Here is a 27,625-nt window from a genome sequence, read left to right on the forward strand (position 1 = left end):
TCTGACACGCCTAGATCAGCTGCGTCTACCAAGTCTTGCCCATCCAGTCTGGCTCTTGGTAATCTGCTGTGGCTACCCAAGGCTCTTCGCCAGGGCCATACTTTTGCAGCGGCAGATTGTACGGAATACGCAGGCCAATCAAAGTGCCATCATCTTCGCCTTTGAATTTGTCCTCGTGCTCATTTCGATCTGGCGTGTCTGTCTTGAAAGTTCCCACCATTCTTGCACCTTTGCCATCCGCGAGCAAATCAGGCCACACCAGAACGCCAATCTCCCAGCTCGCAATCCGGACTTCCTTGGCAGCATTGACAGCTTCTCCCCAGGCCTGTTTGGAAATATTGGCCGAGGTAAGCAAGGCCCAATCAACAGAACTCTGGCTGTTGTATCTGATATAGGTCTTGATGTGAGGTGCTGCGCGCTGTCGACCAGCATCATGTTCGCCAAGACTTGAGGACACCCCACCTGATGATATACCAGCTTCCGTGTCATTTGCCCAGTGGCAGAACATGGGTCGCAAGTATTCGAGTTGCTTTTGTTGCTGTGCAGATTGGATTTTGGTATGTATCGAACCACCAGAAGCGTACCCATCAAGCGAACGACGAATCTCGTCGGCAGTCGGGAAGACCACCTTGAACCTGGGTATGGTGTTTGATTTTCCGGTTGAGGACATCGATTCGAAGAGTGTCTTTTGAAGCCAGGCATCTGTCCCACCCAGCGTTGCAATTGAGGATACCTGGGCAACCACATCCGATTTCCCTTGGTAAATAGGGGCATCGCGCAAAGCATACTTCAAAGCAGCCCAGCCCCATCGTGTACTAGAACCACTTTCGAGAGGATGTCGCCCCGGTACACTTGCAACGAGACTGCCTCGCACTTCTGAGAAATCATATCTGGCCAGTTCCTTGACCAGGCTTTTGCAAACATCTCGCTTTGTGTTATATGCACTCAAATAGTTGAGAAGATCCGCCTTGAATTTCTTTCCGCTGCCTGCGGGCCCGTTTGATTCACCAGAGTCAGGCCTGTTGAGGAGAGGTAAGAGAGGTGATTGCCACACTCCGTTGGTCATATTTGTCCAATCCTTTGCAATCATATTGGCCGTGTGAATAATGACTTGGGCTTTGCTGTCGTGCCGAAGAAGGATCATCATCTTTGAGTGATGGGTCCCAAACATCTCGGGCATGTAGGCAGCATGGAGAGCCACATTTTGATGCTGTGAAGCTTGTTGCTGAGAGTGATGTCAGATTACCAGTTACGAGGAACTCATGAAACGTGTTTATTTCACTGCTTGTTCAATCTTCAAGGAAGAATGTAGTTTGCATCACAGGGTTTGGCAAATGTGTTACTGTTACCATCTTTCAAATGGTCCCAAGTAGAACGTCTAGGTGAGGGAGGGGGGAAAAAAGCAATAATCGCGTTCATATTACATGAATATATGATGCGCCGATGCTTTTTGGGCAAGTTCCGGCGCACTGTGCAGGGGGGAAAAAAAGAAGGAAGAAATATGCTTACCTCGAGCATAATTCTGTTTTGATCCTCTCGTTTCCAGAATCCATGAACGAGATGGACCTTGACCAGAGATCTTACATCCTGGTCAAAGTGGCCCATGAGAAAGTCAACATCATGGAGGAAGTTGAACTCCCAGCATTCTGCGATTAGTGGATCACCGAGAAGATCGTGAAGGCTGATGGCATCCACGTTTGACGCTGTTGGTAGATCACGTATTTTCGTCAGGCGAAAGGGGGATGCAATGACCTTGCGTGGCTGCTTCTGATGTGGCTGCTTCTGATGTGGCTGCGGCATTGCAGATCGTCTCATGGGCGGGCTGATGTCCCGTGTAAGTGATTTGGGGCTGGCTCGGGGACGGTCATCAGCCCCGGCAATGGCCTGCCGTTTGGACGGAGGCTCATCCATATTCTGGGGTCGTGTAGTGAACTTTATGCTGCATGTAGTTTTCGAGCACGGTGATTTTGTTTCCCGCCAGGCGCACAATGAATGAAGGTAGACGAGGCAAACCCGCAGTGCGTCAGGTTTTACATGTAATGGTGCAGCGGCAGCTTTGGAATGGAGAGTGAGAGAATGGGTGGGTGAACGGAAATAATGCATCAACGGCAATTGCTCAGTTTCATCAAGTGCATGCTCACGGCTGCCAAGTTGGAAGGTGTGGTAATTTTCCAAGAAGCGAGGGTTGTTGTTTCCTTGATTTGGACTGAAGCTGGTAACTGCCTACATTAAAACAGTCGTGTCTTTTCCCCTCCGGCATAAACACACTGAAGTGCGGATTGGGCAAAATGACAATTAGCGCATCTGAGCCTTCTCCTACTCTTTTTACAGGAAGTACAACGTTGTGGCACGAAAGGCAACTTTAAGAGACCCTACGGCCCTAGATATAGCCGTCTGCAAGCCCATCTAGTAATCTGATCGTCGATTTTCTGATCAGATATCATGAATGCATGTATACATTGCTGACCAGCCAGCATTATTGGAGCAGGTCAAGCCCTGAATGAATCGTCCAGTCATACTGCACATCCCTCCATTGGGCGGCTCATCGCTATGCTTTATATTTCGCGGGAAATTGGAAGCCACAGGTGAGCAAGTGCCTTTGCAATTAGCATCATGGTCAAAGTATATAATTCTTGCATTGACTGAGTCTAGGCAGCCAATGTAATGAATGCTGATCACAAGGAAATCCACAATGTATCTTCATATGCTCAGCCACAAAGCCGAGATAAATGTGTGGCGCCAGATTGGGTTTGGCAGGGGATTGGCTGGGCTGATAAGGTCGTAGGAAGAGGTAGGAGAGCTGGGGGATGATGGATCTCTTCCATTCAAGATTCTAGCCCAAAAAAGCTCCTGAGCCCCAAGGTGCGCGTGTCGCAGCTTTGGCCAGATTGACATTGGCTAGACGTAAGTCCCTGGACATTGAATTTCGCTTGATTAGAAAAAATCGACAAGGAACTCAAGACACTTGGTCAGACATTGATCTTCTTGGGACTGCATTTGTCGTTACGCTGCCAAATTTATTAATAGTTGCATATCCAAAAATTTCGAGTTGGAATCCGGGGTCGCAAAAAACCAAAGCCCAACATACATCTTTCAACACGAGACTTATTTGGTTGACAGCCGTTTCAAGCAAGACCAGTCGAGTCGAGACGACCAGGGAAAGACACGCTTGTTCCTTGTGCGTAATAGCGCATTAGTTTTTTTTTCTTCTGGGCATTCCCGTATCAATCATCAGTGCTTGAATAGCAGCAGTGTCTGTCTCTCTAGCGCGACGGGCGTCTCCCCCGTAGCTTTAGCACCTAGCTTCCGTGCCCCTTTCTGCCTGCCTACAGATTACCTTACCAACCGACGCACCTTGCACTCACTTCGCCTTTCGACTACCACGTTGGCCATTATCAACCTCTTGCTCCGCCCAGCAACCAATATCTCCCCATCTCGAGTTGGGCGGCATTTCAGGGCGCATGACCCGGTAGAAAACAATACATCCTCCTCGATCGTCTTCCGACACTCGTCTCGAGCAACTTCCATCGTCCATCCCGCGACAATTCGCGAGGCCCCGTAGCCATGAGGCTTTCCTCGCTCGCGCTATGGCTCGGCGCAGCAGCCCTCGGTGCTGCGCAAGCCATTGGAGCCGAGAAGGAGACAAATCCCAAGAGGGAGAACACATATTTTGATGGCAAGAAAGTGCCGCCGTTGCTAGAACTGACGGCCGATTCCTTTGCCGAAGAACTAACCAAAACGAAGTATTTGGTGGTGAAATACTTCAGGTAAGACGAACCCCCCAAACAAACAAATGCCAGTCCTCATCACAAGACATGCCGCGTCACCCGATGCCATACACCACAATCCGTCCCCTTTGAAGTGTTCCATCGTTTTGAATGCTCACAGCTGACAACATTCTAGTCCATACTGCCCTCACTGTGTCGCCTTCGCCCCGACTTATCAGACCCTATACGAGTTCTACTACACGTCGGATCCTCCTACAGCATCTAAGGAGCAATCATTCGAAGAGTACTACGACATTCGATTTGCCACGCTCAACTGTATCGCATACGGTGACATCTGTACCAAGCACGAGATCAGGTCATACCCCCAGACTTCGCTTTTCAAGAATGGCGAATTCGTCGATGCTGTGCATGGCGGCAAGAACATGACCCTTCTGTCCAACCTCATTGAGACTGAGCTGGAAAAGGAGCACCCTCAAAGCAGACCGCGCGCCCTTCTCCTGCCTGAGCCTGGCGACGCCACTAGTCCCGACCCTGCCGAAGCTGCGAAGAAGGCAGCGGCAGCGGCCGTCGAGGATGAGAAGTCGCTGAAGGATGACGCAACCGACACAACCGAAAAAACCTCCAAGACTGACAAAACCGACAAGGCTGCTGCCAAGGCTGACACATCGTCAAAGAAGACTGACGCCAAAGATAGCAAGAAGGTCGGGACATTGGAGGACAACAAGGACCCATATGTCAGCATCCCATTCACTCCTCCCGAGGTCAAGCACCAGAAGCCGAGCACTACGCCGAACAAGGAGGGCAAGTCTGTGTCCCTCACTGCCGAAAGCTTCCAGCAGCTCGTCACGATGAGCCAAGACCCCTGGTTCATCAAGTTCTACGCGCCCTGGTGCCACCACTGTCAGGCCATGGCCCCGGCTTGGCAACAGCTTGCAAAGGAAATGCAAGGCCGCCTCAACGTTGGAGAGGTCAATTGTGATGCCGAATCGAGACTCTGCAAGGACGTCCACGTGCGAGGATATCCCACCATTCACTTCTTCAAGGGAGGTGAGCGTGTTGAGTACGACGGTCTCCGTGGCCTCGGTGACTTTGTCAAATATGCCGAGAAGGCCTTGGACGTTGCTGTTGGTGTTCCCGACGTCGATGCCGAGTCTTTTGCTGCTATGGAGGAAAAGGAGGAGGTCGTCTTCCTCTACTTCTACGACCATGCCGCCACTTCAGAAGATATGCTGGCATTGGAGAGGCTGCCACTTAGCCTTATTGGCCGTGCAAAGCTTGTCAAGACCAGAGACCCGGTTCTGTTTGACAGATTCAAGATCACTACTTGGCCCAGACTCATTGTTGTTCGGGACACAAGACCAACATACTACAACCCACTGACGCCGCGAGAGATGCGCGACACGCATCTTGTTCTCAACTGGATGAAGTCGGTCTGGCTGCCTATCATTCCCGAGTTGACTGCTTCAAATGCCCGCGAAATCATGGATGGAAAGATTGTCGTGCTCGGCATTCTTAACAGGGAAGACCAGGAATCCTTCCTCGGTGCCAAGCGTGAGATGAAGAGTGCCGCCAATGAATGGATGGACAAGCAGATTCAATTGTTCCAACTCGAGCGACAGGAATTGCGAGACGCCAAGCAACTCAGGATTGAAGAGGCCGAAGACCGCAATGACCAGCGGGCGCTTCGAGCTGCCAAGGCCATCCGGATCAACATGGACAGAGCAGACCGCAAGGAGGTTGCTTTTGCCTGGGTTGATGGTGTTTTCTGGCAGAGGTGGATCCGCACAACGTACGGTATCGACGTCAAGGATGGCGAGCGTGTGATTATCAATGACGAAGACGTAAGTGATAGTCCAAGCTCGATTGTGGACAACTTTGAAAGCTAACACCATGGTGCAGAACCGAAGATACTGGGACCAGACCATCACTGGAAACTACATTGTACCTTCGCGAACGTCGATCCTCGAGACTATCGGCAAGGTCACTGCATCGCCGCCCAAGATCAAGCCCAAGTTGACCATCTCGAGCTTTGAGAAGATCTTCTTCGACATCCGCATGACCTTCTCAGAGCACCCATACCTGAGCTTTGGCTGCGTCGCTGGTCTCGCCCTCGGTGCCGCCTCTTGGTTCCGCGGTCGCGTCCGAAGGAGAGGTGGTCACTTCCGACTTGACGAGAACCTGCCCATCAAGGAGCTTAAGGAGGGACTCCTTGGTCACAGCTCCAATGGCAAGAAGGATTAAAGGGGTTGCATCTGATTTTGAGATACTGGATTCGCATATGAAAAAGGGAAAGCCGGCATATCATTAATGATGGATGGGATATGGGAGTCAAGCCAAGTTGGCGATGGTGACCCCCCTTGTCGGAGTTCTGTATATTGCGTGCTGAGATATTGCACCTTGTCTTGCATAGAGCTGTTCACGAAGACTTCTGTCATGGAAAGAAGGAGAGGGAACATGTACTAAATTGGGGACTCGAGTAGCACGGCGCAATGCATGAGATTGAATGAGCCGGAGCGGAAGAAGAAGTGCTGGTTACCGGAACCACACAGCATTATAGTAATATATCCACGACCTTTGTTTGTTTGTTTGTTTATCAAAATTCGCCATCTGTTGTCCTGCAAGATTGGGTGAGCATCTAATTCCCTTGCTAAATGTGACACAAGGTTTATGAGCAAGCATCATAGGTACGAAGCACTCTGCTAAGACATTTTGGTTAGGGTCTTCCTTCCTCGGTAACATCAAGAGGGAAAGCATCAAGTCAATAGAGTGTGATGAACATCGACTGAAGGGTATTTCGAGCGTCGTGTTCTCGAGATAGTCGAAACAAGTCCGTTTATGGTTTCAAGAAAACTTCCGAATATGATGATATCGAATATGATGATATAGAATGTTATATATACACATTTAAAACTGCCCGTTCTCTTCCGACACTTGGCCGAAACATCAAGCAGGCGAGGGAGGAAAAAGAAAAGTACACCCCTCATGCGAATGAAATCATAATGAAAACTTGCAACCCCAACAATCTCTTACTCATTGATATGATGCTCCCAAATCATCTGCTCCGTCCGGGCCGAGTAGGTGCTCGCGGCGAGGATGGCCTGCATCTGGGGAATGCTGACCTCGAGGACGCGGGCGGCAATGAACCAGCGGATGCCCTCGTGGCAAGGGGGGCTGGTCAAGCTGCCCTCGTACGTGTAAAAGGCGTCGAGGCGGGCCACGGCCTCGAGGGCGTCGCCGAGGTCGAGCACGGCGGCCTCCTCGAGGTCCATCTCGTCCCAGCGGGAGTAGGTCGACGGGAGCTGGGCGAAAAAGGCGTCCTCGACAATGTCGGTAATGTCGACGTTGAGAGACGTGGATGGGGAGGAGGATGAGGAGGATGAGGGTGCAGGATCGATGCGGAAGCCTACTACGGCCTTTTCGTGGCCTGCGGCGTCGACGTGGACAAAGTGCAGCTCGGCGTGCGAGCGCACGCCGTCTACAATGTGGTCGGCCGGCGCGTGAATGTGCCAGCCCGCGAGGTAGACGGTCTCGTTGTCGTACGACATGGCCGGGTTGGAAGAGTAATCATCAGCGACGCTGGGGGGAGAAAGCGTAAAGGCCGGGCCGTAGCCCCAGTTGTGCAGGTTGCCCGTCGTGTTGACTCCATAGTTGAATGTTGGGCGGTGCTTCTTGGACAGGCCGTGGGTGGCCAATGTCAGGGCAATGGGGGACTGTTGTGTGCCAGTTTGACACAATTCGTAGTCTGTGTTGGGGAGGATGTTATGTTAGTCATGTTGATGAGATTACGTTTGTTGATATGTGAATATCATAAGGGATGCCGTAAGAAAGAGGAGAGTAGAAATACTTGAGAAACTCACCTCGACTCAACATGCCCCAATCATAGGACTCATCGTAAGCCCATTCGGCTGCTGTTATTGTTGTCACATTGGACTCGCTTCGCTTTGTCTTGGCTTGGTTGTTGGTGTGACTTGGGCACGCTGTGACACTGGCTGTAAGTGCCAGGCCAATGATAAAGTTGAGTAGAGTCATTTTGTAAGAGTATAGATCGTGTCGGATTTGATTGAGGAGATGAACTTGATTGTGGATATGAACTGCAGAAAACCTCGGTGGAAAGTGGCACGAGTCTCTTGGTTATATAGACATGAGGACTGGCTGCAGATATCAAGATGGTATTCTATATACACAATCATGAAGGCCTCCTTTTCCCAAGAGATTCTCCTGCCGTTTGGAAGTCGGCTATCGAACTGTCTGATTCCTCATTTCTCGTTCACGAGCGAGTGCCGCTCACCGAGCCTCCAAGTATAGTGGATTCATAACGGCATTCCCTACAAGTCGAGTCTTGGCGGCTGACTTGAGCCCCTAGAAAAGCGAGTGAGTATAATTGATGTTGGCCCAGCGCGCCTCATGAGAAGACAAGAACCTGGCCCATGCCTCAAAAGCGACTGCCGGAGTTGGCGAGCGTGTGAGTTGATGGAAGACAATAAGTTATGGTGTTATAGAGCTGACATTGGGCGAATCAGAAAGCGGCCTTGATTTGGCCCAGATCTTGGCCTCTCATACTAGCCAAAGTAAATCTGAGAACTTGTCAGAAAACAATTGAGTTTCCGGGCCCAAGAACGGACTTGGTTGGGATGGAGGCGAAACCAAGAGAATGAGTTGGGATGGCAGTAGTTGATTCACACACACACATACGTGGTCAGGGTGTTCTCTGAAGCCCTTCAATGGGTGTTGGTCTTGGCAGAGAGATTGGAAAATCATGCAACGGAATTGGTTGCGGAAAAGCCTCAAGGCTCAGATGGTTGCCCTGGGTCTTAGTGGTGGCTAAGCAACAGCGGTACTCACAGCGCCCGCATCCATCCTCACTGTGATTTCTAGTGTGTTTAGCATAGGCCTGTCTGTTCTTGATGATAGAAGATGCTTGGCATGAATGGGGAATGAGCTGATTGTAGCTGCGCCTGCCCCAGGGAAAACCCACCTGAATGCGCTCTCTCTCTGCCTTGAGCGCCAAGAGGACAATGCCAGATAGTGGAGGTAGACGGTGTCTGTGGCTGATACAGCAGCTTATCAACCCGAAGGACTAGCAAGCCTGAGATTCATCTCAAGTTTGCAATGCATTCCATTTCGAAGTGAAAATGCAGAAAACTTTATTATAATGCTAATAAGCCCCCCAAGTTAGTGCTGAGAGGAGAAGAGAAAGTCGTATTCGCGATCTTGAGGAGAGAGGCAGAGGGGAGCAATCATTAGTGGCTTTCCATCCACCCCAAGCCAAGCAAATGCCAAGTTGCAGCGCCTTCCTGCTGTTATTTTACAAGGGCAACAGCCGGATCGGCACAGCGCTAACAGCCGTTTGGAATTGTGGAGAGGCTTGAGAGGCCCCCCCCCCCAAAAACCCCAATCCAGTCCCCCGGGCCTCACTTACAGCAGCTCACTTGTTACGCACACAAACACACGTCTGTGTGTATATGCACATCACTTGCATCCATGCCCACTAGTAGTAAAACGTCCCTGATGATCGAGAACACTTGGCATTACTTGGAATCGTAAGAAAAACCTGCCTCGTGATATTACGAGATTTTGTCGGTATCCGTCTTGGAAGCTGCTGCGCGCTTTTGCCAAAGGGGGTTATCTCTTCGTCCAACCACTTGGAGTTTGAGCTGTTTCCTCGTGGCTATTTGGATTGCATGTTTCCAAATCGCACCTATCCAAGATTATCTGTGCCTTCTTGATATTGCGACCGCTACTCCGAAGATCATCATCTACGCAAAACATGGCTGAGTGGATCTTGAAGACGTTGGGCAGAAGGGGAATGTTGATTGCTCATACTGATAGAGCTTTATCACCAAGTTCCATTCTTCAATGTGCTGGTGCCAGTGATATGTTCTATCGGGTCCCTTCTGTGCCCCTGGTGAGGCCAGAAGGTTATGGAATGCTGTTTTTAATGGTTAGAAAAGTCCTATTTGCGTACACACAGAGAGACAGATCATTGATGGGGTTACCATGACACCCTTCAGCAGATAGACTTTAGGTTCTTCCCGCCCTCATCATGTTGATCAACAACGATTGAGTCATGTTGTTACTGTGTTACAGGTTTTAATCCGCATGTATGTGTTATAGCTTTACACTGGCTGCGTAAGCATAATTCAGGTACCAATATAGAGGTGACAATGATTGTTAATTACCTTGCAAAATACGTGCACTCTCGTCACTGGCCGACGAATCTTCTGATATGACTCTCAACTCACGAATGTCTCCAGGGTAGAATGATCTTATCTTAGTTTTCCTGAACCCGCCGCAGAACGACTTTGTCCAAATCAAAGGATTCGGACCGGCAACGACTCCAACTCAGAACTCGAGCCTCTTGACATCAAAGTTGCTTTTGGAGAGAGATGCTTGTGTCAACATTTTCAACATGAATCGTGGCTATAGATTTCCCCGGTCTTATCAAATTAATATCCTGGTAAGAGGTAGGACGATCCCGCCGCTCAGTGGTCACACACGCTATCCTCAAATGCAAGAGCTGTTTGTCGTCTATGCATGCCTGATACTAGATCCGGCAATTTGGGTTGTGATTCTTGCAAGAGCTTCCAAGGCGATTAATTGAGAGAACTTGATTCAATGCCGTTCATCGCTGTATTGTCTGATTGCTTGTCCCCTCCACTTCCAATGAGTCGAGGTTGGATCCCTTACAGTCGAAGATACACGTGCCCGAAGTGCTGAAATCAAGTTCTGGCTTTTCAGGTTGAGGACAAGCTCTGAAGCGATGCTCAAGTCTGGCGCCGCGAACGATTGACATAACAGTGCAACAAACTGCCGGGAAAAGCCAATTCTCGAGATGCCGTACCGTCTTCTATGGCCTAATCATTCATCTAGTGCCGCTTTTCCGACTTGTGCCTAGGAGCATATTCTCCGCCTTTTGGCAAGTTGCAAAGCTGGTCTGCTTCGTAAGAGGTTACGGCCCGGGTGCGGACGACGAATTTCCATCAAGCTTCGAGTCGTTTCCTAATAGAAAACCTTGCGACAAGCATTAATTGTCCCAGGTAATGCAATCGGTCATCATTCAAAGCTGTTTAAGCTGGAACTAGATCGATGGGTTGTTACTAAGCGAAACTGGACTATACTAACGGCGGAACCTATAATGGTCTACCCCTCCTGCAACGACCAGTCTTCGATTCAAACAGGACGTTTCTGCGCCACGAAATCAAGGATTTGCCCTTTTTTCCAGCACTTCAGTAACTTGGAGCGTATATGTGATCGATGGAGACAACTACACAAAGGCCGGCCATCTTCAGTCACAAAGAAACCTGATTTGCGCCATGCTTTGCGGGGAGCTGCGAACCGTCGATTACTAGTTGACTTTTACCGAAAACTTGGTATAATTACACTGAAAACTTGGTATATACTTTATACTAGCTTTGTCGGTTCTGCATAGCTTGGTTGTCATCATCGTTCTCAGTGATCGTCTTCCAATGCATTAATCATTGGACTTGGAGCTGAACAAACCTTTAGCTAGAAGCGTCGACCATAAGCATGGTTTTTTGAGGTATTGGAACGATGGAAGCAGCCGTCCAATGCTGACGAACGCCTCATGTATACTTCCAGACTTTCCCCTAATCGTTTCTATCATGGAATAAGTGGTTATGAGAATCATCTGAGTTTGCTGGCTTGATGCCAAGCACCATGGGGCTTCCACAAAGACTGGGCAACGGCGCGAAACTCTGATTATTATATACCTTCCGCCTACCACCCTGAATTCTTCGACTGATTGATCTGAATCTACAGAGAACGCAACCCTTCCCCTTGGTCCCTATCGCTCAGCACCATGTCGACTACAAGTAAAAAGCCCACCGCCACCGACGACATGCCTCACGGTGTCCCCAGGGACATTGATGACGATGCATCTAGTCCAGCAAAACCTGCCCCCAAGCGCCCCGTAGCTGACGGCTCCAAAACCGACGTCCGCCGCCGCAGCACCCAAGAGGCAGCACCCAGTCAAAGTCGACCTCGCCGCGAAGAAACGCCCCAGAAGAAGGAGACACCACAGAAGGCTGTGCCCAAACCCGATACCGAGGAAACAACCCAAAAGAGAGAGACAGCCCAGAAAGCTGCACCCAAACCTGATACCGAGGAAACACCCCAGAAGAAAGAAATATCCCAGAAGACTGCGTCCAAACCCGAGCCTGAAGATATCCATGACTTATCAGAGCCTAATGGCCTCGACGCTATATCCAAACCAGAAGGTGATGGCCAGATTTCCGAGTCCGAGGAACCCATGACAACAACCCGGCGGGATAAAGCTAGACCCGAACTCAGTGATGAAGAAAAGGCGCAAGCCATAAAAGCGTGGCAAGATGCAAAAGCAATGGGATTGAATCTCGGCCAGATGAACGCTGAACCCACTCGCTGGCCCCTCAAGAGCGATGTCTTCCAGGCCAAGACAGCTTTGGACGTCTTTAGCCTCGACTTGTACAGAATCCTTTTGGGATTGCTGGAAAAGTCTACGGCGCCACAACTAATTGACATCATGTATGTGAAAGGGAGCAATATTTGTATACTTTCCTCCACATGATGCAAGCATAGCTGACCCGAGGGATATCCGAGTACAGGCAGCAGAACCAGCGAGTCAGAGACTACAATGCGGCGCTTCGCGATAGGAGATACACCGGACTTTTGCCACTGATCACCGAGAAAGGAGAATTACACGAATTACTTTACAAAAGGGAGAAGATGCCGTCCAAAGCTGGAAACAAACATACCATGGACACAATTGAGAGCTTGTCCCGTCGGTTCATCTTTCCTTGCCTCTTTTTTTCACCGTCTTCCATTTTCCATGTCATTGTTAGTCTTGCTGACCCGATTTGACATCATATAGCCGATGAAAAGAAGAGTGTTCTATTCACAATTCGGGAGCTTGAGAACTTGACACGTTAGTATCTCTTTTTAATCTCTCGCGCGCACACAAGTCGTACTGAACTGACATGCTTCACTCGTCCAAAGCCGATATCAAGCAAAAGATTCTGAACGACCTCAAAATGACTGGCGCCCTTCGATTCGAGTCTCTGGATGAGGACCGTGAGTACAAAGCTGAGGCAGCTACCATGCAACTCCGCATAGCAATGGGCCTGCCTGCAGTTTATAGTGCATCTGGGTGAAACATGCTTGGCGATGTGCTGGAAAATGAGTAATCAGTGTGGCTGCATGGTTAATTGCTCCAAAAAGGGGATTGGGTCCCAATATCAATGAAATTGTACGAGAGTCGTAATTGGAGGTGGGAGTAGGCGAGTATAAAGCTATGAGAGAATGTCTGAGCAAAGCTACAACTTTCCTGTTGCCCCTATCCTCCATAATTATAGAAAATGCAAACGTTGAGTATATGATTCATGCGAGTCAAATAACATGATTTGACATGTGCCAAAGATGCATGCCTTCAGCGCTACAATACACGAGGCTGTACATTGGTATCTATCCATTGACCAGTAATATATCCTAGTAGTCTTCTCGATTTGCCGATTTATGGTTGGTACTATCCCTACCTCACTTTCGTGTTGAGGATTAAGGTGTACAAGCTCTCAATTGGTTCTGCCCATGAAGACTTTCGGCATGTCCCGCCACACCTATGATGGGGAAATTCTAGCTACTAGTGTCGAGCGAGCAGATACTCTGTACTAAGCAATTCCAGACTATACTACTGGAACCCAGGGTGTCACAGCCTCTGGCACTATACCCCACCAATTCGATTCACACATTTAGACCACGAGCCCGGATAAGATTCCAAAGCTGAAAACTAGGTCCTCTTAACCTCCAGGTTTGTTTTCATCTGCTCATGCCTTCCTCTACGATTCTTCATCAAACCTAACCTGATTGGTACCTAGCATTCAAAGCGCATCACAAATGTCTGAGACTGGAAAATCAGCCCGCAGCCGCCATGGTCTTAGCGATGGTTTGCCCTACCTACAGACTTGAGAAGTGCCGAAACCCGAATGTAAGGGATTCGATCTTTCATATCAATTTTGTGACTTTTTGGCTTCAACCCCATGCTGTTACAGTGTCGTTGATGCCAACAAATACTGGTTGTCACGATAATCTGGCTCGGCATGGAATATCAGATCATTCCCTCTCATATGTCACAATTTGACCCCATCCGACTCATCTCCGCCAGCCAGCTCCCTCATCACGATTACCTCTGCGTATATCAACCTATCAGCGCATATAGATTATCGTTTAATTACACACATCTAACTTTGACCAATATAATGTGCACTCTTTACTCCAGTGGAATTCTATGATATTCCATTCGTACGAAAATGCCCGTGGTGGAAGTTTCTTGTCAGCTGATGCATTGCATTGGGAATGTAATTCGTCAGTTTGTCAAACTCAGAAGCAGCGATCTTTCTGTTTGAATATATACTTCCAATCATGATATCAAGTGGATTTTTTCGCATGTGAATGGTTGCCTATACAGGTTGCGTATGTGCGGCGGTTCTGGCTGTCAATCAATTTGTGTCAAGTCACATATGATCGGAGGAATGATATTTTCAAGTATTTAAGACTTTGATTCATTTGCCTCTGTAGCTGGCTGGTGCTCTCTTGTTTCTTTCCCGCAATTACACAAAGTCAAATCATCATCAAACATGCCAATAGCTACCAGGACCCAACAGACGGACGGGAACTCTGCAGGTTCTGTGAAGAATTTTCCGTCGCGATCCAGCGGAGAACCCTCCAAAGCCACGGGGGCTTCTGGAGGACCAGTGACCTTGCCAATTCTGCCAACTCCGGATCCAAACGAAAGAAAACACATTGGTGAGACCAGCGATAAGCATTTCAACGAAGACATCAATGACATCGGAACCAAATTGAACAGTGTCAACAATGATTTATTTCATGTCCTGAGTGAATTGCAGGCACGCCAGTCCGCGGGACTCGGGAGTGCGTAAGTATAATGGAATCAGATTGCCCATTCTTTTCATGATGAGAGGCCACCTTGCTTACGAGTTGCTTGTACAGGCTGTATAATCTGCGGGCTAGAGACTATAACGCAGGTCTCCCTAATAGAAAATGTCATACCAAGGCATTAGTGGATTCTTCTGGCAACTTCATTGTGGATCTTTTAGTTACTGGCAAGGAAAAATCGCCTGGAAAGGGAGTCACAGTCGAAAGGCTCGAGAAGTTGCCAGGTTAGTGTTCCCTTGAATTTCTCATGCATCAGTAATCAACTTCTCGTATTGAAATCTCGACTACGCAGATGCCCAGAAGATAAGAATTTTAAAAAAGTTGAACCCAACTGAAGAGTTCAGCTCATTGATCGAACCATTCATCGAAAAGCTCCTGCAAGAGGCGTTTGAGGCGCGAAGAGATGACAATTTCCAACTAAACCAGTCCATGGACGAACTCATTGACATCAAATCCGACCTCATGCAAGCCGTGCTTGACTCTGCTGAGGATAGCCAGGACATCATCGATCTCCTCCATTTCCGAATGGCAGAGGACAAGAGTCTTTTAGATGCTTATGAGACAGAATACACGGACTACCTGACCATGCAACTCCGCATCGCTGTGGGTTTGCCTAGGTCCTTCTGTCATTGCCCTCCAGGAGTATAAGGGGAAAGCAATGAGACCTGAAGTAATCAAAAGGCTTTGAAAAGCGTCTGACGGTATGGTATTTTGGCGTTCCGTGATGGCGTTACTCGAAATTGGTATTATTGGAGATTGGACAATGTTATCCTGCGATAGCTATATCCATGGAGGAAAAAGTAGCGTTCCAATACAAATTGAATACACTCTCTGTTTTCATTTTTCCTTTTGGCATGCTGCATTGAATTAAATCTTGAAAGTGCACTTCTAAGTTGCCATGGTTTCCGAGACAAACATTGAAAGTATGGTGTCAAGCCATGTACAATGCACCCCAGGCCAGAGTAAATTTCCTGGGGGGTGTCAATATAGATAATGGTCCTCAGGAGATTATTTGTTTAGTCTGCTTCGTTTTCCTTGTTTAGCAGCAGCAAAGATGTAACCAACGTCACAAGTAAACAGCTCGGAACGAAACGTGGACCACAGTATAACTGCACTGCACTTTACTGTGATTCTTGAGATATTAATGTATTCATCATCAAATCGATGCCCTAATTTTGCCTATGATGCTGCCCCTTTTCTATACCATAACGTCGTGCATATACATCAACTTCCTTGAGAAGAGTCTACTTGGACTTTCGCGAATCGCCTTGCTTGGTAGAAAATGACGGGGCTGGAGACGCATCTCTCGACTCTGACTCTAGGCCATCCATCTCAAGCTCATCAGCCGCGGAAGTTCTCATCCAGCTCGCGCGACCCAGTGGACTGCGTCCGTTCCGAGGGCGATTCTGTGCAGTGCCCGGCACGCCAAGTGGCGACCCTCGTTGCCCCCGTGGTTCGTTGGCATGCTCGATCTCCGCTGTGTCAAAGTCCTTGCTGCTACTAGCGGCGCTTCCCTTTCGCTGATGGCTGTCCGGGACATTGTCAGAGTATGGAGCATCTACTGGATCCGTCCATCCGGCTTTATTGAGCTCGGTATCGGATATCTCATAGACTTGGCCAGGCGGCGGAACGGCGAACTGTTTCGACTTGCCCAAGAACTGATTGTACTGATTCTGCTGTGCCATCTCGTACTTCTTGCGATCCTCTTCGCCCATTATACTCTCAACCCTGCGCGGGAAGTAGACTGACTGATTTCCTGAAGCACCATTCATGAAACTTTCCCATGAGTCGCGATGGGGAAGTTCGTAACGATGTGTAGGCAGTTCGGAAGATGAGCCAGCCAATAAGTTGACACTGTACACTGACTCTTCTGGATGAGCATAGAAGCCATTGGGCTTCCTCTCCCGAACAGCAAACTTGCCCTCTGCCTTCTCTGGTGGCTGCAACTTGCTCTTGGATCGCTTGATGGAGGACTTCTTCTCGACCGCGGGAATGAAAGTCTCTGGGACAACGTTGAGCTCGTCGCCTTGCTTCTCTGCCTGTTCGACAGCCTGCTGCGGTGTGGTGCCCTCATCTGCCTTGGCAGCGTCTGCACGGGGGCCTCCCCAGGTGCGTTGGCCTGCAGTAAAGATACCGTATACCATGTAGTACCAGTTGAAGAATGGATTCAAAACAAACATCATGGGATACAACCATATCTTGAAGCGCTTGAGCTTCATACCAAAGTAGATCATCATGAGCCAGTTTAATCCGAGCGAGATGGCAATGAATCCAACTGGTAAGTCGGACACCTTCTTTGTTGTTGTGATGATGGCCAAGACCATGATGAAGAAGAGTAGTGCTGTCGTTCGAATAGTATTCTGCATGAATCGGACCACGAGCAAAATTGGGTACCGTTTCCACAAACGCCAATCAGTCAGCATGCAGACTTCATTCGTGATGAAACCGAGGAACCATCGTCGTCTTTGCTTGATCAGCGATGCCACTGTCTGCACTGCCTCCGTCTTGCAAAAGGCTGATGTGCACATCTGAATCTGGTACCGCTTCTTTGCACCGATCATGAACAGGTGAGTGAGCCACCGATCCTCTCCTAGATGGCTCTTGGCAAAGTCGAAGAGGTCCTCGCATTCTTCCGCCTTGTCGGCAAAGTAGTATTTGGCCATGCGTCGGAAGGCCGAGAATCGGAGCATGGTCAAGGCACCTGGTAAACAAGTGACAGCTCCGCATCCAGACTCGACAGTTCTCTCGAAAAGTTGGCCGTGGATATACTCCATATCCTGAAGCAGAGTAATAACACTGTGCGACTTGGTTGTAGAAGTGATGACACCAGTCATGGCCAACATATCTCTGTGGTTTCCAGGGCTCAACTCCATGTCGTAGATGAAGTTCTGAAGACAAACGCGATCAAGAATGCAGTCGGAGTCAATGAAAAGAACGAAAAGATTGTCGTTGCGCTTAAGATAACCAGTGTACACCTTGTCGATCAGTTTGTAAGTAGACTTTTGGCAATGTCGCTTTCCGCCGTGTGGGAATCGAGAGACAGTGATGCGAGCAGCTCTGTAAGTAACATCGATGCTCTTTGGGTACGATTCGAGGGTTAGTGGCACACCAAGCTTTTCAATGGTGTTGAGGTACAGCTCGTCTTCTTGATCTCCGTCAAAAGACAGGAAGACATGGATACAGGAAGGAGGATAGTCGCAGTCTACCACTGAGTTGATGGCCGTGACTAGAACATCTGGATCTTCCTTGTAACAAGGCATCACGATGACGACCTTGGGGGCAGAGACCTCGTCCAGGACTTTCTTGATGCGCTTTGTCCTGCCTAGTTGGTGCGTGACAAGTTGATAGACACAGAACAGCCATGGCACGGTCAAAAGACCAGCAAAACTCCAAAATGCGAACCATTGGAGGACTACGACCATTTCTTCGGGCCAGTACTGCACAATGACACTTGGTAGTGGGAGTGTGACGACCATGATCGGCAAGAAAATGGCGCTGGGTTTTGATTAGCTTTCACCCCGTCACGTCGACAAATGAACAGAGAGGCATACCGTAACAGTGTGAATAATACGCCAATGATGACAGCCAGCACCCTTATGGTCCAATGTTCAGCTTTTTGAAAGACCTTGATCAAGCAGTACAAGAAGGCGGCAATCCATAATATCCACTCGAGGACAGCAGCCAGCATGAGCGTGCCGACGATCGCAGTGTAGACGATCTTGTCAAATTGATCAGTTTTCACATTCTCGCATTCCCAGACTCATGTGATCTTACCTCATGGACTGGCCATGGCTTGGTAATGTCTAGGTCCGACGACATATTGAAGATGGAATGAATGTGACAAGCCTCAAGCAGAGGTTGTTGCTATGGCGGCGGTTGTGATTTTTAAGTATTAGAGTGTCGTCGCTGTGGAACCGCCACGCTCGGATCAGAAAGTCCAGCCTTGGTTCTGCAGTCTGCCGTGCAGGATTAAAAAAAGATCTGTCGGGTTATTTATGAAAAACGAGAGTGCTCAGGTCGGATTGTCGTCGGGTGCTTGCAGGAATATGCAAGGGAGTTTGTGGGATATGATTGGTCAATGACGCCTCGTAGCTCAACACACCGTATTTGACACAGGGGCGATGCAATGTCTTCTAGGGTTTGTTTTCTTTGGCACAAGACGTGTGCTGGGGAAAAAACAATTATTCCACCCAGGCCCGTGGGTCGACCGAGGCGTGGCCGTTGGCCGGTTGCCGGAAGCTGGCGACGGCGAATGTAATACAATGCTCGTACCCAGGTGGCATACACGTGGAGGAATTGCAGATACTGGGGCCAAAGACTGGGCAATGTCGGGGATAAAATACGAGCTTGCTCCGACTTGCGTCCAATATTCTTTAACCGTTGGTACGTGGTTCCGAGTAATGGGCGTCACTGCTTGACGGCAGAAAGGCAGCAGGGAACATGCAGAATCGATATTAATGGAATAATGGCACTGGAGATTGGTCCGAACTCCGTACTCAAGTTCTCCGAATCTCCAGGAGCATTGAAAGGAATGACAGATCCAGTGCCAACGATGAAAGAAAGGTAGTAGCAACTAATTGGAGATTGAACGAAAGTATGAGTCTGGCTGGCTCTGGTGGCCGAGAATGAGCAAGCAATGTCGGGGATGTAGAGTTGAAACGTAGACGATATGTTCGAGTGCGAGCACGGCTCTGTTAAGAAGTAGCTGGCCCAGAGCCAGGAAGTTCGGATGAATCACCCGTTTGTAATGGTATCAACAACTAGCTTGTCGCATCCAAGGCACTTTCTGGGTCAAGCCAGCAAGCAGTTTCCGCGATGTGGAACCGTGCGACGGGAATCATAACCCATGGATGGGACCTTGGATCGCTGGATGTGCGGAGGAGGGCCCAGGCTTTTGAGATCTGTATACTCCGGACGAAACGGGTCGTCCAGAAATAGTAGAGCCTAAGTTTGTATGACCTGTTGCACCGTTCTAGATCAGGTATAGAAGTGGGCCGATCGGGCGGCTGTTGGTCTGTTCCCAGTCGATGGTGGTTGTTGGTGAGGTAGCCAGGGGGGTATGAACAGTGGTAAGAGGCTGCGCAATCTATCCATCCATGGGATTCATCCTCGATACAATTTGGAAGATTTTCAATGACGGCTTTTGCAAGTTTATTCATCTCAGCACATCATGAAGACCTTGAGTACACATGACTTTACGAGCGAAAGAGGGCGAATGGCTCTTGATACTTTTCAGACGGCTAGTGGTAGACATTGCGCGCTTCGCAAGCTTTGGGATCGGCGGAAATATGCACGGATAATAGGCCAATATCGATTTGTCGAGGCTGGAGTGTTTGGCGCTACGACTTGCCACACAGGCCATTTGATGAGAGGCTCGAGGGTTGGGAGAAAAAGAAACGAGAGAAGAAAACCGAGGTCATCGACAAGCGTATTTCCGAGAATGCAGCCCAAAGTGTGTCTTGGTTGTCTGTGTGCGTTGTCTAGCCACCTTGGCATGGCCGCTTCGACTCTTGCCTATTGACTGCTTGACCGCGTGAAAAGACTACATACAGTACTGCCAAACATTGCCCAACTGATGGTGTTTCCGTGTCTGCAGCTCTTACTGCCGTGATGCGTATTCCGTAGGTATGTCTTTTCGAGACGTGTACATACCATTGGGCCATGGGTCATTTATAAACCCAATTCGTCAGGTCTGCCTTTGCATATATTAATCAGGGCTCTGCGTAACCACGGGACTGTCGACCTGAGGGGTCTGAGGCGATGTGATTGGGTCCGGATATATGACGAGCTGACTGGAAGCCTTTTACTGTGCAGCAAAGTTTTCGCCTCTCCCTGCAAGAGGCTGGGATTACACGAGCCTAGTTGCCTAGACACAGAGAAGCAATGATGGAAGTTTCCCGGCCCTTACTTGAGGTGGGATCTGATTCGGAGATATGCAGGTCGGTCGGCTGTTCAGGCGAGGGACCTGACGCTCGGCGGAGCTGGGGCACGTCAAAACTCCTATTCGGCACCCAGCCAGTTAATTAGAGTGAGTAGGACTGGATCTTGGAGTGTCGATAGATCCTGCTTGCTGTAGCTGGCTCTCGATGAATCTGAAAAAGAGACGCCAAGAAGCAGATAAAATAATCGACACGAGGCGCAAGTGGTTCAAGGAAGGAAAATGTGGGGGAGGCAGGCGCCAGTTTCAGGCGGCGGTAGACGGTCGATTGCTAGGGCCCCGAGTTCTAGCAAGCACCAAGAGCTTTCAAAGTTACAGGCTATTTAGTACATGCGTCCTCTACTGTTAGCCAGGGGTTTAACGTATGTTGATCAGGTACATTTCTACGTACACAGGTAGGTAGCTTTGCATGACTGCACATTTGACGTCTCAATCCATTTCTGTTTTCGTCTCAACACGATGCTTTCTCTCGTTTGCCCCTTTCGTCAGGAGAGAGGCAAGTTACTTCGCCTGTAAGGTCGCAGTTGCGACAGTGACTGCTGCATGGAAAGCAATGAAATTAAGAAGGGGAAAAAAAAAAAGGAAGTCTGTCTTCTGCGTCAACTGATGAATTGATCAATCCTACCCAACATAGGCACCAAAAATATATACCTAGTAATGTACGTATACACGTAATAAGCATTTTACCCGGCGGCCCTCTCTGGAAGTGGAGCTTTGCCTACTCTGACCTGCGCTGCCGGCTTCTATCCAAAAAGGTGGCGGCCCACCATTGAAACCACCCAACCTGCTTGGCGTAATGGAACTTTAAACTTGCTATTGCTTCTACTGTATAACCTTTTCCATCTTTTGTGTGGTGACGTGACTTTTTTCATGAGTTACAATGGCACAAACCTTGGAGAAACTGCGTCCAAATGGGCAGCAAAAGTGACAGATGGTATGAATGCTTATTACTATCTGTAGGGAGGTACGTAGGTAGATGATCTGCTTGCCAGATACCGCGAAAGGTTCGACCGGTGGCCGTGCCGTCCCATTTTGCGTGCTCTGGCATTGCAGCGAGCGGGAAGATTATTATTAGCGAAGCAATCTAAACCAATGTCCTCAAACAAGTCGAGTACAAGCTGTTGCCATGCCTCCGTAGCATATTAGATGCCATGCTCCAAAGAACTTGCGTCTAACTGACTCTATGCAGCTTTCTTCCACGCTATCGCAATTGGATGCTCTTTTGAATATCCATCATTCAAGCTTGTGCGGAGATACACATCGCCGGAGGCAACGTAGACAGCGTCTTCCTCAATGTAGGGAATCTGTTTCCTGGTAGCAGTTATCTCGAAGTGATCGGGGACAGCAGGTCACTGGCGAGCGCGATTCCGCCGATGCTCCGAGCATTGTGCCATGCGCTGAACAACGGGGAGGTGATGATCCAATGCGCGTTTGCCGCCGAGGTTATGTGCGTTGACTGGCATGCGTCTTAGTAGCACTAGCATGAGTACTTCAAAGCACGCTTCCACGTCGCAGGAGTGGCATCGCAAAAGATACGCAACTTGGAAAGAAGAATATTATGGGTATGCAATGACCACCCAATCATGTCCTAGAAGAGATTGCCCAACAGGCCGTTTGTTAGTTGTGCATTATGAGGCGGCGCGGGCTCTTTGACCGGCATAGGCTTGTTTTCGGTATCGAGCCTGAGATCCTGGAACCCTTTCTCTGCGCTTGCTGGGAAAGCCGATCTCACCACTTGCCTCCACTCTGGTGGAAGGCTCGACATGTGAAGCTGCCTGCTGATTGTTATCACGGGTGTTACCATACCAGTCCAAGTCGTTCATCTCAAGCCTGCGGACTCTTTGTCCGCCTCGATCTTTACCCTGCTTTTCAGGGCGGTTGATGTGATACGTAGTTGTCTTCTCGGGGCCTGCTTTCATTCTGTTGTGAATATTGGAATTCTTGATGAGGGGTGTCGTGGTAGTATCACCATCAGGGTCTTCGCTCTCACGAAGATCATAATTAAGAACCAGGTTCTTGATGCGTTGCTGCTCCTCTCGCTCTGCTTGCTGCTGGGTTTTCATGGCAACAGCAAAGGTGGAGTCCGATGGAAGTTCAACCGTTCGAGTCTGTAAATGTCAACTCCTGGGCACTACAGATTTGCGGTCGGAGTGAGTACTTACTTGCTGACGATTGCCCTTCTTGGTAAGCAATGAAAAGGCCATCATGTTGGCAGGGTTTTCGACTTCTTGTGTCTTTGGAGCCTCCCGGGTCTTGGAGGATCGCATGGGAAGAGGGACATCGAAGAGCGGCTTGCGGTCAAATTTCCGCGATTCCAAGCTCTCAGCCATCATTTTCGCATACTCGCGTTCAAAGTCGGCCTCTTCTTCCGGATCAATCGTTCCTGTCTCCCTAGTCACAACGATTTCTTCCTCTTCTTCTGATTCAGAGTCTCCAGAAGATTTGTCCTACGGAGGAAGTGATTAGCGCTCGAGCCCCCAGATCTCAATACCCGGAAGTCTCTTACATCAAGTTCGTGGCCTTCATCATCATCAGAGTTTGCATCTTCCTCGCCGTCAGCCTCTGGCATAATACCATCTCCGTCACCCTCATCATCAGAAGATGCTACACTCTCTGCATCGTCCTCGGCTTCAGGATCTGGATCGGCAGCACCGTCCACACCGGCATTCTTTTGATCCTGGGCAATAGCCAGTTGAAAAGCCTTTGATGCTTCCTCGAGAGATGTGGCAAGTTTCCACTGGGGTCGCGTAAGAGAGTAGACATCTTGCACAATGAATTCAATATCCATGGGGAGAGGCGCCTTGGTGTAGATGTAATACTATGGACAGTTAGCACACATATCAAGGTCAATTGTCAGTAAAATTTACCTGAAGGAAGGAAAGAAAGTAATCGAGCTTCTTGCCAGCTGGTCCTTTGCTGAAGTACATTCCGCAGGTCTCTAGTACAGTAGCGACAAGTCGAATGCGAAAGTAATCATCAGGCAAGTCAAAGGGGTTCATGCGCCCAGGGAGAGGTGCACCGCCTAGAGGATGTTAGTAATGGATTGGCATTGAGAAGTTAAGAAGGGGCTCACCATGACCAAAAGTCGTGATCTTGTACAAGGTGTCAAAGATGACAGGGTGTTCCAGCATTCTATAATTGTAGAGCTCACTCAGATACTTGATCTCCGCAATCCGCTTTTGGTTGTACTTGAAATCGTTGTGCTCGAGACCCAACATGACTGAGTCTAGGACGTTGTCGATTACCCTGAGCACAAAACCCGGATGGTAGCGATATACAGCGCTGAGAAGGATCGCCAAAATGTGGATGCTGCCGTACTTAACCTTGCCAGGCTTCGAAAACACTTTGGCGAGGATTGCAACAACATCGGGCTCTTCCCAGTGCAATCTGCGGATCTGCTTGAGTATCTTGGTATAGTTTCGTTTGGTCATGTCTACATAGACGAGCTTGCGAATGAACAGCTCAGTAGGCGTGCGTTCCTTCTGCTGAATGGCAGACCGCTCAGGAGGGTCAACATAATAGACCGCATTCTCAATGAGCATGCGTTCCTGCTGTCCTATATGCTGCACGGACTTCTTGCGCTGGAGGGTTTCCAAGAATGTCGCCATCCGAGGAGAGGTCTCAGCGCTGCGCAGTAGGTAGCGACCACAATTTTCGAGCAAATTGCAAATAATCTCGATATTCATCCGGGAAAAATCGTCCAGGCTCACTTTCAGGCAGTGGAATACCACATGTTCTGGAACGATGCCGAACTTGGTCAATTCCGCAAGGTAGCGGATATTGCTCAGTCGGACCTGTCCAAGGAAGTCTTTCTCCTTGCGCCGTTGGAGACTTCGGAACTCCGCGTCCAGATACTCGACCACGCCCTTGGGTATATCAGGCATATATCGGCCGAGTGTAGCTATCAGCCGCGCCCAGAATGGAAGCAAATCGGTTCGTCCTTTGGGTACCTCGGTCAAGGCCTTGATCAAACGGTTTCGGGATGCCTTTGAATTCAAGAAGCAAAAGTCAATAGCAGTATCGTCAACCGCGTCCTTGTTGGTAAGCTCGGGAAGACGTGTCAGCAGAGCGTCGACTTGTGCTCCAATAGTCTTATTGGCAATGGCTGTAGACTGATCATCGGCACCTTCAGCGGGCTTGGGCGCATCCTGAACGTCATTCATATCCGCTTTCTTTCCAACTTGCTCGTCGGTATCGGACTTTTTCTTCTTTCCATCCTCAAGGAGAATGCCAGGTACCTTGCCTTTTAAATCGACGAGGTTTTCATAGAAGCGCCGTTCCTCATCGTCCTCCCAGATGCCGGCCCCGTCGCTTTGTCCGCGGAGGTAGTCGCCAGTTTTCACCAGACCAATGGAGCCATTTGACGCACCTAGAGCGTCACCAGCATCCTTCAGATCAGGCATTTCAGCACCGATAGCTTCAGCGACAACCTGAGCGTTGCTGACAAGACGCTCCTGGGCTTTGAGCAGGCGTTCGAAATTGGCTTGGCGATCTTCAAAAACCTCGCCAGACTTGACATAAGCCTCGGAGTTTCGGCCTTTTTGGGCAGCAATGTGTTTTTGGTCACGAAGAATATGGGCCGTGACATCGTCAAAGTACCGCTTGAGGATGTTGCGAAATCGTTCTCGGAGCTCGGGAGAGGTAATCGGGGGATCGTCAGTGCTGTCGGCAGCGCCGTCACTCCCGTCAATGGCCAAGGGGGCTTCCTCGGTTCGAGTGACACCATCTTCTTCAACAGTCTTTCGTCCCTCTCCTGCTGAGGACTTGGCACCGAGAATATCCCAGCTGAACGTCTTGACAAAGATCACAAGAAGAGGTAGATTCGTATGCTCTCGATCGTGGCCCAGCAAGTCCTTGAGGACCTCGAGTGGGAATGGTTCCGTAGTACCAACCTTTGTCGAGCCAGGCGCTTTGGTTTTCAGGCCCGTCTCCTTGCCGGCAGCAGTTCCATCAGGCTTGACATCATCAAGTGTTCTGAGCACGCCGAGGAGCCATAATTCGGTGACCACACGTAAAAGTGCCCGTTGGCGGACCAGGCGCTCCTTCTCTTCCTTTTCGCGAACCTCGGGCGCCAGAGCTTTGAGCAAACTCTTGTCGGGTGTAGCCATGCCCTTGCCCAGCAACCAGCCCAGATACTCGGTGAAGTCGGCCGGGCCGAATCGCTGGTGCAACGCGCTGACAATTTCTACTCCAGCGTCGATTTCGCCTGGGCTTTTGAGCCTGCATAGTCCTTCGTAGCATGCCGAGATAATTTCGGAGAGGTACTTGGTCAAACTGAGAGTCTTGATCTCCTGCAGGAATGTGTTCAAGGTGGCTGAGGAGATTGCAGTTCGCAGTCGTTTGATAAAAGCGGTATTCTTCTTGAGAGACGAGTCGAGAGACTTTCCAACCGGAAAGACGCCTGTGCCAGATGTCAATCGAACAAATGCTGCTTCACGTAGCTTGAGGCGCTCAATTTGTGTGCTTACCTGTGTCGCCATCCCATGCGCGCTCATTGAGCGAGCGCAACTCGCCTGGATGTTCGTCAGCATTGGAAGCGTCAATCATGCAAGAGCTGGGTAGCACTCTGGGCGAGCGCGGCAAACTCACGTCTTCTTGGGCGATCCATGATGGATAGCCCAATCGAAAATAGGTCGTGTGTGATTTCTTGAATGATTGGCACTACATTCGTACAGCCGGCGACCACCGCTATGGGATCGCGTGCCCACTGTGGTGGATGTGGCAGAGCGCTCGAGCTGCGGTCGGCATCGGTGAGAAGGTTGAGGTTTCTGCCCTGCTATTGCGAGCCAAGGCAGAAGGTACTCGGTGGTCGACGGCGGGGTCGGAAATTGAGGGCAAAGAGGCGCGAACGGGCGCAGTGGTGAGAAAATGACAGCAGCGCCTCTTTATTCAGGTAGAGAAATCTCGAGATGAGGAGATCAAAACGAGAAACAAAGACTGGCATTCGTTGGCAATGCAACCAGAGGATGCGATGAAGCCTACTTGTCGGCGCCCAATGAGAGCCGCTCGAAGCCGTCAAGGTACCTTTTTAGTGAAGCAGTTTGGCGATTTACGATTGCAGTGTGATCAAGGTACTGACTGCAGCGGCTGCACTAATAATCGGCGGTAGGTACCTTCCTTGGTGGGCGAGCTGTGAGTGGATGAACGCTGCCAGCCCGTTTGGGTGTGCTCAGATAGGTGGCTTCCAGTGACGCTTTCCGAGCAATTTTGCCGGTTCCGGAGGGGTAATTACTTGAATGGTAGTAAGCTAGGCACACATGTGTCCCCGAAGAGGCGCCAGAGAACCTACACCTAGGGCAACTCATGCAGTCATAATGATGATTGCGGTTCCTGGCTTCCATATTGATGAGTCGCATGTTGTCCACCTTTCAAATATTTGCACCTCATTCATTAAATCCCCAACATCTCTGGGAGCACAAGGTTGACTTGGTCCTATTTTCATGAAATCACTTCATGATTCATCTATTTATTTTTCCGCCGATAATACTCTGTACAAGCGACATGGTTTCCTTTATGATCAGAGCTTTATTTCCATTGATCGGTCGCCCTTGCGCGTAGTGATGCATCTGTGTATACGATCTGATGATGTCTCATACTTAAGTAGAGGGATCTGCCATACCCACCTAACCAGTCGGACCCACTTATGCAACGCACCCCCTTTTGCAACAGGATTCCCCGCAAAACAGTGATTTTTCAATCTTTTATAATTAATTAACGAAAAATGGTAAAAATAAGGAGAAACTTATTTTAATATCTTCTATAAGTAATATAATAAATATTATAATTATTTTTAATATTGCCGTCTTTTGTTAAGCTATAATAATTTATTTTAATATATATTTTTTTTTAAAAATATAAATTTTATTTTATAAATCTAATAAATAAATAAATAAAAATTATATTAATAAAATAACTTTAATTATATTTAATTACACGTATAATAAAAGTATTAAATTTAATTTTAGCTTTAAAATAATACGTTTTATAATTTTTCAATTTATTTTAAAATTTT

At 49.0% G+C, this 27,625-nt stretch overlaps 7 protein-coding genes across 7 annotated transcripts; 3 read left to right on the forward strand and 4 right to left on the reverse strand.

The window, feature by feature from the left end:
- Window positions 1-25: 25 nt before the first annotated feature.
- Window positions 26-1,911, reverse strand: PFICI_05012 (uncharacterized protein; the record flags this gene model as incomplete). The annotated part of the gene is made up of 2 exons (XM_007833593.1): window positions 26-1,225; window positions 1,510-1,911. The coding sequence occupies 2 exons, from the start codon at window positions 1,909-1,911 to the stop codon at window positions 26-28; spliced, it is 1,602 nt and encodes a 533-aa protein (XP_007831784.1).
- Window positions 1,912-3,564: 1,653 nt separating this feature from the next.
- On the forward strand, window positions 3,565-5,969 carry PFICI_05013 (uncharacterized protein; the record flags this gene model as incomplete). The annotated part of the gene is made up of 3 exons (XM_007833594.1): window positions 3,565-3,767; window positions 3,904-5,569; window positions 5,628-5,969. 3 exons carry the CDS (start codon window positions 3,565-3,567, stop codon window positions 5,967-5,969), a joined length of 2,211 nt encoding a protein of 736 aa, XP_007831785.1.
- A 785-nt stretch (window positions 5,970-6,754) lies between these two features.
- PFICI_05014 (uncharacterized protein) lies at window positions 6,755-7,757 on the reverse strand (the record flags this gene model as incomplete). The annotated part of the gene is made up of 2 exons (XM_007833595.1): window positions 6,755-7,470; window positions 7,586-7,757. The coding sequence occupies 2 exons, from the start codon at window positions 7,755-7,757 to the stop codon at window positions 6,755-6,757; spliced, it is 888 nt and encodes a 295-aa protein (XP_007831786.1).
- Window positions 7,758-11,547: 3,790 nt separating this feature from the next.
- On the forward strand, window positions 11,548-12,877 carry PFICI_05015 (uncharacterized protein; the record flags this gene model as incomplete). Its single annotated transcript, XM_007833596.1, has 4 exons — window positions 11,548-12,251; window positions 12,332-12,507; window positions 12,598-12,651; window positions 12,723-12,877. The coding sequence occupies 4 exons, from the start codon at window positions 11,548-11,550 to the stop codon at window positions 12,875-12,877; spliced, it is 1,089 nt and encodes a 362-aa protein (XP_007831787.1).
- Window positions 12,878-14,356: 1,479 nt separating this feature from the next.
- On the forward strand, window positions 14,357-15,323 carry PFICI_05016 (uncharacterized protein; the record flags this gene model as incomplete). Its single annotated transcript, XM_007833597.1, has 3 exons — window positions 14,357-14,655; window positions 14,778-14,899; window positions 14,968-15,323. The coding sequence occupies 3 exons, from the start codon at window positions 14,357-14,359 to the stop codon at window positions 15,321-15,323; spliced, it is 777 nt and encodes a 258-aa protein (XP_007831788.1).
- Window positions 15,324-15,919: 596 nt separating this feature from the next.
- Window positions 15,920-18,494, reverse strand: PFICI_05017 (Chitin synthase D; the record flags this gene model as incomplete). The annotated part of the gene is made up of 3 exons (XM_007833598.1): window positions 15,920-18,170; window positions 18,227-18,393; window positions 18,450-18,494. 3 exons carry the CDS (start codon window positions 18,492-18,494, stop codon window positions 15,920-15,922), a joined length of 2,463 nt encoding a protein of 820 aa, XP_007831789.1.
- Window positions 18,495-22,241: 3,747 nt separating this feature from the next.
- On the reverse strand, window positions 22,242-26,221 carry PFICI_05018 (uncharacterized protein; the record flags this gene model as incomplete). Its single annotated transcript, XM_007833599.1, has 7 exons — window positions 22,242-22,721; window positions 22,776-23,060; window positions 23,120-23,431; window positions 23,481-23,635; window positions 23,687-26,014; window positions 26,082-26,126; window positions 26,203-26,221. 7 exons carry the CDS (start codon window positions 26,219-26,221, stop codon window positions 22,242-22,244), a joined length of 3,624 nt encoding a protein of 1,207 aa, XP_007831790.1.
- Between the last annotated feature and the right edge of the window lie 1,404 nt (window positions 26,222-27,625).

The sequence above is a fragment of the Pestalotiopsis fici genome (assembly GCF_000516985.1).
Source record: "Pestalotiopsis fici W106-1 unplaced genomic scaffold PFICI_Scf_3, whole genome shotgun sequence".
NCBI classification, from domain to species: domain Eukaryota; kingdom Fungi; phylum Ascomycota; class Sordariomycetes; order Amphisphaeriales; family Sporocadaceae; genus Pestalotiopsis; species Pestalotiopsis fici.